This window comes from Varanus komodoensis, unplaced genomic scaffold (genome assembly GCF_004798865.1).
Source record: "Varanus komodoensis strain SLA01 unplaced genomic scaffold, ASM479886v1 scaffold8, whole genome shotgun sequence".
Lineage (NCBI taxonomy): Eukaryota > Metazoa > Chordata > Lepidosauria > Squamata > Varanidae > Varanus > Varanus komodoensis.
Window position 1 is genome coordinate 35,348,479 of NW_025336481.1, and position 12,995 is coordinate 35,361,473.

The 12,995-nt window shown below is 42.7% G+C and overlaps 1 protein-coding gene across 1 annotated transcript in view; it reads right to left on the reverse strand.

Annotated features, from left to right (window-relative positions):
• The window catches only part of PHACTR1 (phosphatase and actin regulator 1), a 96,853-nt gene that overhangs the window by 10,533 nt on the left and 73,325 nt on the right, over nt 1-12,995 (reverse strand). The window contains exons 8-9 of the mRNA XM_044455204.1: nt 7,401-7,456; nt 5,395-5,456 (exon numbers count right to left, since the gene is read on the reverse strand). Of these exons, the coding sequence (XP_044311139.1) occupies nt 5,395-5,456; nt 7,401-7,456 (118 nt within the window). The remainder of the gene's footprint in view (nt 1-5,394; nt 5,457-7,400; nt 7,457-12,995) is intronic.

The window sequence follows — 12,995 nt, forward strand, 5'->3', positions numbered from 1 at the left end:
TCTCTCTCTCTCTCTCTCTCTCTCTCTCTCTCTCTCCCTCTCTCTCATTCTACGTTGGCCTCAGAAACCCTCACCAGTTCCTACATTCTGTCAAAAAACATCTGCATCGGCATTGGAAATCTATGCATCTTTGGTATGATGCAGAAGACAAGAGAAGTACAAAACTCTTTGTGCTTCCACAAGTGTGCTCATGCATGCGAGGCTGCCCTGTGCATACGTGATGTGATGATCCCCTTTGCGCGGCGCCTGCAACCTTTGAAGTGCAGACTTCAGTGAACTACAAAGAATACATTTAAATCTTTGCTGCTGCCACCACGGAAGTCATAGAAGATTATTCATTTTCTGCAGAATGCTAGACCAAATAAACAACAACCCCCGAGTCCTGACATTCAATTTCAAAGGTAAGTTTGACAAGCCATCTTTAGCTCATGTTAGCATGCTTTTGCTACCTCACCCAGTTATATAAATTAAAGATGAAATATCAGTGTTATCACTGAGTGCAAAGCTTTTGACTGTTTTGTTACAGATTCTAGATGTAATCTAAATATAGCATGAACTGTAAATACATAGTGTTCTATTTATATTTTGTGTAATGACAAATGATCAAAGCAGAAAATCTTGTAAGCCAAACACAGCCTTCACCGTAATCTAAGGAAGTCACTCTTCCGTCACCAGCATATTGTGCTTCTGCTCCAAATGCTCCTATGGTTTGTTGTTGGGTTGTGAACTCTGGGTTGCTGAAACAATGGATTGTTGTATGTGAGGCCAGAAGCATGGGATGCTCTCCCAGGTGGTGAGCAAAAATGGTTAAAAAACCGCCAGCATGTTATAGCACTACAAAGTCATCTGGGATATAGGGAGAGAGCCGATGAAGGTGAAGGGAAGCAAACAAACCAATAACTGAGAAAACAAACTACTGGTTGTTTGATTATCTGCCAGGTAAACCCTTGGCAAGACAAGAAATGAAGGATTAAAGAAAGCATGGGTTAGTGTTATGTGCAAACCAATAGGAAGTTTCCTATGCTTGGGGCTTATTTAGGCTTTAGAATGCTACTGGATACAAGTGGAACTCTTACAGGGGAGAAAAAGAGAACATAATTTGGTGCACTGTTGCTTTCTCTAACACTTCTCCATGCAGGGTCCAGGAGTCCCTGGCACTCAAATTGTGTTTATTCTGTAGCATGTAGTTGAGGGTGAGTGATTCTAGTTTATATGAGAATTAGCAAAAATCAAACCATTGCATACACACTAAGTGACTAGCACAGCATGCAGTTTGCCTCTGTGTCTGTTTGCTGAAAAGCTACGAAGCATCAGAGAAGACTGTGAACAGGCAGATGTTATGTGACTTCTGGGCATCAGGCACTTGGGAGCCATGAGATACCCAGCACATGAAAGAGGCCACAGTCACAACCCATCCAAGGGGGCAGCAGACTTTAAGCCCACTGATTTGTAGTGGGCTTCTGTGTGTATGTACATACATATGCATAGGTATGTTTTTATTTTAAATGTATAATTGTATCATCTTTAATCAATATATGATGAATTTGGCTATACTGAGGCTCCTGGGTTGAAGTACCTCTAACCTTCCATCTGCAATGGAGTGTGTATGTGTACATAACCTTCAAATCAAAGGGAAGAAAGGGAGTAAAATTAACTTCAGCAACATCTTCTTAATCACAAGATGGGGAGAAACTGGATGGAAAAGATGAGTCTTGCCTTGGAGCAGTTCTAAAGCTGACATTTAAGGGGATAGATGTGAATCCCCTGTCGGTGATTTCTCAAACTTCTTACAACCCACTCTATAAGACAGTAATTCAATTCAGGGCTCTCTCATCATAGGCAACTACTGTTGATCTATATTGGAAGTAGGGAAACTCACTCCACCACTGCCCTCGCCCAGGCAGCACCTTGTGGCAGCTGAGGCGGAGAATTTGACTTGAAGTGGCTGCTCTGTGCAGCAGCTGTAATGTTCACAGGGCAGATCTTGGACAAATGGGGGCCTCCTCCAAAGGTCCAGAAAGAAAGCTACTTACCAGAAATCACGTTCTTTAAGACATCAGCATGAATGCTTTCACTGGTGAGGATTGCATTTATAGTCATTTATCTGTGTGGCTTTATCAGCAAATTTATCAGTGTGGCTTCAAACCTGCACTATTCACTGAAAGTCAGCCTGCCTGTTGGCCCTTTGCATATTTCCGGCTTTTGATACCAGTGCAAATTTAGGGTGTGGCGGACAGATCTGCCTGAGGCCAAGTACCCAGAGTAAATGGCTGGAAAGAATATGGGCAAGAAGTTAATCCCAGCAATGGGGTGTGCATTCACTGACCGAAAATATTAGCAGTACAAGGAATAAACAGGCCATGAACAGCCAAATCAACAGGCATCCACCTGTTTTTTCCTTGCTCTGTGTCATCTTGATTTATGTGAAAATGAAAATTAAAGGCCTTCTCACACTGATCGAGCCCTGTGTCGCCAGTGGCCAGCCTTTTGGTGTCACAAAAAGAGTAAGGGAGTGCCTCACTCCTGCACACTCATTCCGTGGAACCCTCTCCATTGCACCATGGGATGTCTCTCATCTACCTTGGCTTCTGGTCGACCGAGCCCAGTGGGCAGGCTGAAAGGCAGAGCCCAAGAGGCAAGCTGGGCAGTGAATCTGGTCTGCTAAGGCCTTGCCTGTTTTCTGCATGGGTCCCTTCAATACAACACAAGCTCTCTCAATTGGTAGCACAGATTTGCTATGGATATGAATGGCAAGGAAGGTTATCCTTTGTGTATCCTCAACACTATGGGATGTTTCATTTCAGATATTGATACTAAGCCAATCTACAAGGCAATATGTGATATAGCTGTCCAATAGGGTTACCCCTGGTGCAGTTGCAGTTTATGAATCTAAAACAATGTTCTGCCACAGCTTTTGCAGGAAGAATGAAGCATTAGGCCATCCCATTGAGAAGTTCCTTGGTATTACTGTAACAGCAACCAAAGTGTGGATGCAGCCCGTTGCTTTGGGGCATCAGCACATCTGTTTATTGCAGAGGTCAGTGTCCAGAGGCAACAAATCTAATATATAGCACCAAAGCCTCCTTTCTATTTGGGTTAAGACATGGTAATCAGAGGCCAAGAGTCTTGGGCATATCCTAGGAGGAGGCCAGGAATGATACAGGAAATCTCATTCCCCTCATCAACTCCTTCTTGATAAGAAACACAATTTGTTCAAAATAGCTGCTCCTATTTTTTCACCTGAACTTCTTACCCCTGGGTTAGGTGTCCTTCTTGCAAAATACTATTATTTCTACTGCTCTCTATCATTTCCTAAGATTTCTGTTTCACTTTATAAATGAGAGACAGAGGGAGGAAAGATCCTGCCCTTCTAAGGCTATGCTAATTTAGGAATGTAAACATAGACTCTGAATTTCATAAGCTGGAGTTTAAGAGGACTTTTGTTATACGTGTGGTCCAATAGTTGTTACATTGCAACTCCCATCAGCACCGCCAATGGAGAGGAATGGAGGCCACATTTTCACCCCGTTATAAGACTTTGGAAATGGTCTGCTTCTTTTGTGGTTTCTATTGAATTATGAATGACTGACTGAGAAATCCCACCTATGGAATGCGCTCCCCAGAGAGGTCCGCCTGGCGCTGTCGTTATTTGTTTTTTGGCGCCAGGCTAAGACCTTTTTCTTTAAAACTTATTTTAATTGTTAATTTATTATGTATTTTTAGGATTTTAAATTTTATGCCGAGATGTTACCAAGTTTTTAATGAATTTTAATGTACTTACTGATATTTATATATTTTAATTATGTTGTGAGCCGCCCTGAGGCTTTGTTGTGATGGGGGCGGCATAGAAATGTTTTAAATAAATAAATAAATAAATAAATAAATAAATAAATAAAGCTGGAAGAAGGTGACTATTAGCGTTTATGTCAGGTCCCAAACCGATCTATGATAATGCAATTCATCAAGCAAGAAGTAGCTAGCAATGCCTTTCTAACTTACATTTCGCCTTCTTTCTAAGCCTGAATTCTGTCTCTTGTAATTGACAACTTTTTCTTAGTAAGACTATTACACTATTGTGAATTGAACTAGGTGTTAATGGGGGTTGTGGTTTATTTTTTAAATGCATTTTTGATAGATGTGATTACTGCCTCTCAGCTCCACCATGCTGAGCAGGGAAACTTGCTGCGTGATGCCATTAAGTCATGGAGCAAGAGTTGCTGGACTTGATCCTGGGCTGCCATTTTGGTTCCAGCCTGTATGTGCTGCAAAGTCTACCTCTGTCCTAAACTGCTTCATGAGAAAGTTTTGCAAAGGTTTTGAGACATTATATACTCACATTTTTGAGGTTATAAAAAATGTGTTTTCTGACCATTCTCTTGCATCAGTTTATAAAGCCTACATTGGAAAGGGTATTATTGGAAGTGACTCTGAGGCCTGTATAATTTCTGTCCCACCAAACCAAAGGCAAGCATTGTAGCCTGTCAAGCAGTGATTTGGTTTTTATGGAACATGTTTGGTTTGCATCAGAAAATATTCTAATGCCCCTAGACTGGAGTGGGCTGCTCTGACCCTCCTGATATACTGGTCCAAAGTCTCATCAACTGTCACCGCTGACTATGCTGGCTAGAGCTGATAAATACAGGGCTCAATTATTTTGGTCTCAGTTGTGTATGTGCTCTAATGCCCCCAAACATATACTTTCCCTCCATTATTTAAATTTAAGGACCACCCTGCAAGTACTGAAAACTGTTGACACACTAATTATTTTTAGCATCTCAAAGAAATACACATAATATGCTGATGACAACTAATCCCTTTCAAACCAGTTGAACTCTGTTCCACTAAGGTTGTTGGGGACTTTCAGTCCTGTCACTGTTTGCTAGTTCCATTTCACTCTGAGACGCAGAAGAATTTCCATGCCACATGTCTATTCTCTCACATACTTGCTTGAATAATCATCTGAAAACCATTAATTGCAACTTTGAAACTACCAAGTTGATCTAATATTGCACTTGTAACTGGCGTGCATTCATTTTTACTAATGAATGTATGAAAGGGACATTTTTTTCTGCAGAAAAAATAAAACACTGAAAAAATTTCCACCCTGCAGCACTGTTGCCAAGTGCTGGACATGGCTCCCCTCCTGTTACTGAAGTCTAGCAAGTCCCTGATGGGCTGCTTCATGCATGCAGACTTACATGCAGACTATACAAGTGTTTGTATCACTCTCTTCAGTGTTTGAAAGAGGTACCCACAAAAAACGTTTCATGGCCTTCTTCTAAGGAATGGAGTCCCTTTTTTATGAAGTATGTGTAGCAACCCACCAACCCTTCTGCAAAAGACCCAATCCAGATGTAAAAAGGCAAGGAATTAACATCCAGTTAAGCTTCTCACCTTACGTGTTAATCTCCTCTTTATCTCCCGTTTTTCTTCCTGCTCCTCTTGCTCATTCCGTGCTAGAAAAAGATTCACAATGGTCTAGACCGGTTGGACATGTGAAATACACAAGAGCCAGAAAGCAATACATAGAGAGTTCTTAATATCTTCCACCCAAGGGACCCCTGGGAAGAGCAAATGTTTGCTACGTCTTTGCTAAAGCCCAGCTTTGTATCCCTTACAAAACATCCAAATCCTTTTGAGTCTGGCTGTGGGTCAGCACGTGGGTCATGACTCAGTTGTACCGGCCATTAGGCAGGGAGCCTGGGGCATCCTCGGATCCGCTGTAGCAGGGGAAGGAGGCACTGTATCCCTGCTAGCTTCAGCGGAGAGCATTCCAACAGCGCCAGTACAGCTCAGGACTCAGCCTGATGTAACATTCCGCTTTTATGGAATCGCTTCTGGAATGACTCCCAAAGAGGTTGTATACAGAGGAAAATATTGTGTGGCAATGGGCCACCCGTGCAAGTTGATTGCATTTGATGCTACAAATGGCAACTGCTTTCCAGGAAATGAGTCAGCTCACGGCATCCTCTATGGTGCTTACAGACCCATCATGGCATTCTTTCTTATAAATACAGTTGCTGATAACAGCCAGTGAAAGGCCATAAATGGACTTATTAGAAATCACTCCACAAAAGGGAAAGTGAATAATCCAGGCTCCACAAAGAGCTTCATCCAGTTGCAGCTGCCTGACAAATATGCCATCATGTGATACGTATTTTTGCAAGCACGTGGCTTTGCTTTTACTGTAAGTGCTTTGCAAGTGCCTTGAGAGTTCAGAAGATTAAACATTTGTTCTGCATTTACTGTATTACTTTAAATAATGCTTAGAATTGAAAAAAATGTGACTATCAAAAGGCCCAGCCAATGAGCACTGCACACAGACTCTGAGATACAACTGGCAGATGGGTTTCCACTAACAATATAATGAAGGCATTTAGCTCACCATTCAAATTGTGTATGTCTGGACATACTCTTATTTCTAACAGGACAGCTTGCTAGAACTTACAGCATCCAGTTTAGGCAGTAGACCTATTTATTTCATTGAAATTTATTCTCAGATGCATGTGCACAGCAACATTCTACAGCAGTAGTTTCAATTAAACTCAATTGCCTCTGATTAATTATTCATAGCTAAACAGCTCCAGCCATTTTAAAGTCAATTCTATTTCCAACTTGCTTTACAAAAATATTAATAAAAATAACAGTGCAAATATCAATATACAATGATTTATATATATTTTTTTCCATAGGGTCAGATCTGATTAATTCACTTTATATAGCGAATGCCTCACTGTGCTATAAATCACACCTGTCTTCTCTTAAGTGTTTGCATTCAATTCAGAATCGAATGATATACTTCAGGAGAACAAAATCACTAGGGAATTACTTGCCAATGAGGAAAGTTTTAAAAACTGCTTGTGTGGCCAGCGCTGTAAAACACTCACCAAGCAGGAAGCCCTGTGAGACATTAGGACCCTTGCCCTTGAGTAGACATGCATCGGATTGCGGTGCATGGATGCTGTTCTGTGCACACCTACCTGGCAGTAAACCCTACCAAAATCAGTGAGATTTACTTCAGAGTAAGCACACACAGGCTTGGACTAGAAAAGAACAATAGCAAGTGATGGTTCTTAACTTGGATTTTGACTGATCAGCTGAGGGTTGAATGCTCCAGATGCCATTGCTTAATTTGGCTACCTACTTATAACCCAAATATGTTCTCACCAGAGCATCAAACTAAAAATGCTGATAGACACACACTTGGTACATGTCTTTTGCTGGACATGTTATTTGGATAACAGTAGCATTGAAAGAGCCAAAAATACTCTTGATTCCAGTAGAAAGAAATCAGAGCTGAATTAGGTCCCTGGTTCATCTGCTCATGGACATGCTGTGTTGTAAGACATTTCTGTGGCCGCACCACTACCTCCTCAAAATTCAACCTTGTAGCTACTCACGTTTGAGGATGTTCCTCTGCTCCAATTCTTCAGCAGTCGGTCTCTGGCTCAATCGCCTGCGGAAAAAGCCCAGCATCAATTTTTGGACCATATCATGCCGTCCAACATTCAGTGCATAAAAGAGTGACTCTTCACCTTATAGCACAGAAAGCTGCGGAGGTAACATCGTTCTGACTTCGAGGGTGTCTACCAACATTAGTGATCATAACACGCACTGGTAGTTTCCTCTATTGCCAGCCAAGGGGAAACCAAACGTGTTGGATCATATCAGGCATGCTTCTTCTGTCTCTACTTCCAACCGATCAGCTGAGGGTTGGGATGCTGCAGATGCCATTACTTAATTTCTTTCTTTCCAAGCCAGCTTCCTCCCTCTCACAAGTATGACAAGCTTAGCTCTGTGTTCCTCCTGCCCTACGCTTGTATGAGCCTCCAAACTGTACCGTATTTGTCCAATGAGGCCATGAAAACAAAGGCGGCTAACAGTCCAGAAAAACAACTAGGCATGGTTAGCCTCCCCAGAACAATAGTGGTTCTTCTTCTCAGTCCTCACTTTCCCCCTGAAAACCTTGCTTTCATTTCATAACGATAAAATCAACAGTCACCAAATGCACTTTCCTACCAGTGTATCCTTTTGCTACAACGAATAAATTAGTCTGTGTAACTTGAAAAAAGTGCATCCTCAAACATACAAGCCACAGAGGTGCAAGGAAGAATGGTGTTAGGAACACAAAATGGCCGTGAATACGGTTAGCTCCAGTTTGTTCCTGCTACATTCAATAGGAGTTTTGACTCTGCCTTCAAACATACGATTGTTTAGAATGCAATGGCTAAATGTCGTCTCCTAGAGCACCAACCACTCCCCTTAAAATAAATGAACATTCTCCCATTGAATTAAATAGGCATGATACAAAAACTGCTCTGCCCCCTCCGTTGATTCCAAAGGGACATATATGGGGTAGCTTCTCAGCCAAACATACTCCTAGTGTGTTGCTTTGGTCACATCATCTTCGCACTTTCTGGCTTCTTGGCCTTCCTCTGCATTCTAAGGGTTGGGGAAAGCCAGGGCCCTGCAGGGGCAGTTGCACTATGGGAGAACACAGCATGGATTAGGGAGGTCCTGAGCAGTTGATGAGCACTCAGGACTGTGAGTACCTCTATCAAATGCATGAGAGTTGGTGTAGAGATTGGGCTCACTAGCTCTGCAGAGGAGCCCCAGAGGTTATGGGAAGATTCTGGTCCAGGCAAAGAGAATATGAGAATGGAGCCCCAAGGATGGAGAGAACAGGGGTAGCAGAGAAGGGAGGAGAGGCTCCAGCTGCCCCAGAATCCATGGGGAACCAGAACCTGTCTGAAGGGAAGCAATGGGAGGAAATGGACATGATGACCAATCTAGGGGTGAGATGTCCCTTAAGGAGGGAAGGCCAACCATGAGGGCTGGTTCTGAGAAAGAAGGAATCACCTTGAGAATTAGTCATTGGGTTCTTGGTTACTGGGAGCAGGAGGGTGGCTTTTTTGATACTGAGTTCTGCAAAATGCCCACAGTTTAGCATAATGAAAGCATGGAATTAAAAGTTCAGTTTCTGTGCTTAACTCTGTAGGGGGAAGAGATGGCCCAGACAGTTGAATTGGGCCAAACCCTTCTGTCTTCCCTTGATCAAAGGCAAAGAAATGTATTTCTGGGCTTCAAAAGGAAAGGCAAAGGTTCACATCCCAACCAGTGGCGGGAGAATAACTGTGCAGAAAATGTTTTCACTTTTTGCACTGGAGTTTGTGAGACCTAGATACGCAGTTTAATCCTTGGTGGGAAAGTGACACTGCATGTGCCATTTCTACCTAGAGAGAAGATGCCCAAGGGGCTTTTGACCCTGAGCCTAATGCAAAAGAAAATTACAGTCATTATTTCTCTGAACCCTGGAACCTCATCTGTGACAACACAAATCCCTCAGAAGGTGCTAAAATGGTCAGGAGGACCTCATGTGAACTGGTATGAACTGGTACTTCAGTGCACACTTTGAAAGCAGAAAGCTCTGCATAAGTAGAGTTAATCACAGTTATTATCCTTACCATGTGGCCAGTGTTACAAAGAGGAGGTTTACAGAGTTGACCTTAGCACCGTAAAGCAATTAGATGTGTGGCTTTATTTGGCTGTGCCTGGAAATGAATATATATAAAGCTGCACAGTTTCACATTGTATTGTGTAGTTCTATTGGAGTCTTGCAATGTATTGCATAATGGCTTTTTGGAAGGCTTATCAGAATGGTTTGTTAAAAAAGAAAAGGAATGTGGATTATACATTTTCAAAGAACGGTTTAAGGGTTTTTGAACCCTGCTGGAAAGAAAAATAACAATCTTGCATGCCAAGCCAAAAACGAAATGAAACGAAATGAAACAAAACAAAACAAAACAAAACAAAAACCTGGGCAAGTTAGTATTGTCCCTGCATTCCTCAGAATTAGCTTTTATCAGATTCAGAAACACTGCAGCATACTTTCAAAAGGACAAGAATGGCAATAAAAATGACAAGACTTTGATGATAGCTGAGATTTTGGTTGCTCCTCACAGTGCTAAAATTATTTCGAATTGTAACATCAGGTCTGTAGGCAGCTTGTGACACCCTCGAACAGCTGCTGGCCCCCCACTAATCTGGTAGGGTGAGGTGCTGATAGATGTGCTGCTCCCAGCAACTTTTGTGTAAATACTTTGCCTTTTTGGGCCGAGTGAGAGGCTGGGCCTGCCATTTTGTATTCCCACTATGCCTTGGATGCATGGTGGCGAACTTAAATGATGGCTCCCCCAGATCTGACTACAGGGCTCCAGGGATTTCTGCCACTATAGAAGGAAGAATCCCACAGGTCCTTCGCCAGGAGCTTTTCAAAACCTGAAGTCAGGTTGGAGAGCACGTGACATAGCAGTGCAACTTACTTTCAGTGCTGCTGCAAGGTCAGCTTGTTCAACAATTGCTGCACCCGGCCTGAAACTTGAGCTGGAGCGCTGAACCAGCAGATTGGCTGCTCCCTGCTACCACCTCACCTTCTTTTCCTTCTGACTCCTGCCTGCCTTTTAAAAATTCCTGTGCTACCAGGTGAGGAGAAGCGATTTCCAGGGGCAGCTTCTCATGCCACGGCTTGCTCTGAGGAAGAAGCTGGCTATGGAGAGGGCCTGCAGCACACTACCCAATTGTGGCATTAGTGTAAATTCTGTTTAAATTGTGAAAGTATTTGACAGTGGCCACAATCAATCTAGCCCTGTTGTCCCGTGTCCTCATCCAATCCCTGTCTTCACTGTGTGTATCTATAATAATAATTGTAATTGTGGGAGCCCAGAGTTGCTGTGGCACAATTGGGTGGCATACAAATGTTTTAAATTAAAAAAAAAGAGGAGGCATGTCTGTCTGTCCATCTGTCAGTACAATAGAGACGACTGTGAAATTCAGACACCCAAAACTTGGTGTGAACATAAAGGATGACCTAAGGGTGTGCACCTTGGGTTATTTTGATTTTAAGAAAGCATTCAATTTAATCAATTCTAATGTGTCCATTGGTTGAAAGCTGCAGTAATATCTCCAGCCACTAGGGGCAGACCTCTCCAACCAACACATTGCTGTGCAGTCCCTACAGTTTGAAGCCAGGGGAGATCAGAGGGGCCAGGGACAGAGTGATACATCTGCCCTTCTCGCCCTGCTGTGGGGAAGCTTCCCTTCAGGGGAATGGAATGGACAGACCCCTCCCTCCCCTTCCTTGCAGGGCCCATGCCCAGAAGTGCTGACAGGTGTACCTTCACTCAGGCAAGGTAGGCATCATGGGGCCAACTGCAGAAGTCTGCTTGAAGGTTTTGCCGTATCAAACAAAAGACTGTTCCAACCCATGTGAGGCTGAGTCTGCTAGTTTTTTTTATTGTTAGGTATTTGGCAGATCTAAACCTGTCTTGTTACAATGGCTCAGGGATAGTGTAATCATTGTGAGCAGGGCTGTCCCTCCCTCTTTCCCTGTTCTGCAGACTCAGATGAGACTTCAGAAGCCCAGTCTTTTTATTAAAACTTTACAGGTTATAGAACTGTGTGAATCAAAGTAGCTGTCTCCTTGAGATGCAGGAGAATCATCTGTCCATGTGAAGAGCTGAATCCAAACGAAAATGTTCCTTTCTTTTCTCCCTTTCATAAAGCTTCTGACTCCATCCCAAGGGTGGCTCTTGCTGCTTGAGGATTAGATGGCAGGAATGCCCGACTCTTCTGAGCTGGTCCACTCGCTTCACCTGTTGTCTCCTGACTGCCTGAAGGAACACTTCCCTTGCCTCCCCTCCCAGCTCTGAAACATCTCCCTCCTTTTCCAAGGTGGGCTGGTTCTCATGCTCTGCCTGAAAATCTCCACTAGGTAACCTTGACAGTGCTGAGGTATCTGCCCACCTTTGCCCTTCTGCCTCCTCCTCAGAACTGGACACATCTATTTAAGCAGACTGTAATTTGTGAGAGCTGCCTCTCCCCACAGCAATGCCAGTGGTTGCATCTAATAGGTTGCATGAGGATCTAAATCCTTCCTTTCTAATATGTTGAAAGCATTCTGATGATTTACTTAGCCTTGGGGACAACCCATAGTTCAGAAATCCTACCCTCAACTCCTTAGCTGTTAAAATATCTCTGATGCTGCAAATTGGGCTGTCACATATTTATTTTATTTAAAAGATTTATTCTTTGCCTTTCGGTCTTAACAAGGGCCTCTGAAGTGTCATACACTTAAAATTAAAAATTAAGCAAGGGATATAATAAAAATCTAAGAGCATTAAAAACCCAATAAATGCATTAAAACTGGAGATAGAACATTAAATCAAAAGCAATGCAGCAGAAGGGGAATATAAAATGAAATAGTCCAATACAGCCCAAATATCTGGCAAAGGGCTGGAGCACTCCCTCTCCTCACATGTTTAAATAGCATGCTTTTAGGAAAGCCTGAACAGGAGTAAACTCTAATGTAGAACCACCATTATTTCCATAAGCATGGAGAAGTCACCCATCTATTAAAACAAAAAACCCTCCATTAACATCCAAGTGGATGTCAGGCTGATTAAAATATACCAGGAGCTATCTAACATGAATTAAGCAGTTCCAAGTTATGTGAGTTTTCACTTGCTGAATTCAGCAGGGCCAGAAAATGAAAACTTTGCTACAGACAAATAGGGCTCCATTTGAGAAGGGGTTGGATGAGGAGAAAGTAACTAAAGGGAAGCATTGACAAGAAATATTGATGAGATCATGTAAAAATGTGATTCTAGTCCTGAATACACAGTCAGAGAACTGCAGGACATGTATAACTGCCTGAACATAATATGGCTTATTGAGGACAAACCTTCTTAAAGCAGGAGAAGATGGTAATGGCATTATGACAGAATAGCATCACTTAAAAGAGAGAGAGAGAGAGAGAGAGAGAGAGAGAGAGAGAGAGAGAGAGAGAGAGAGAGAGAGAGAGAGAGAGAGAATCTAGAGCAAGAATAAGCCAGGCTGGCTGCCAAGAGCATAATGGTTATTGCCACTATTAAAGCTGACCCATATATTTCCTCAGTCAGCTAGGCTCAGACAAGGGCTCTTGTGTAAGTGAAGCAACA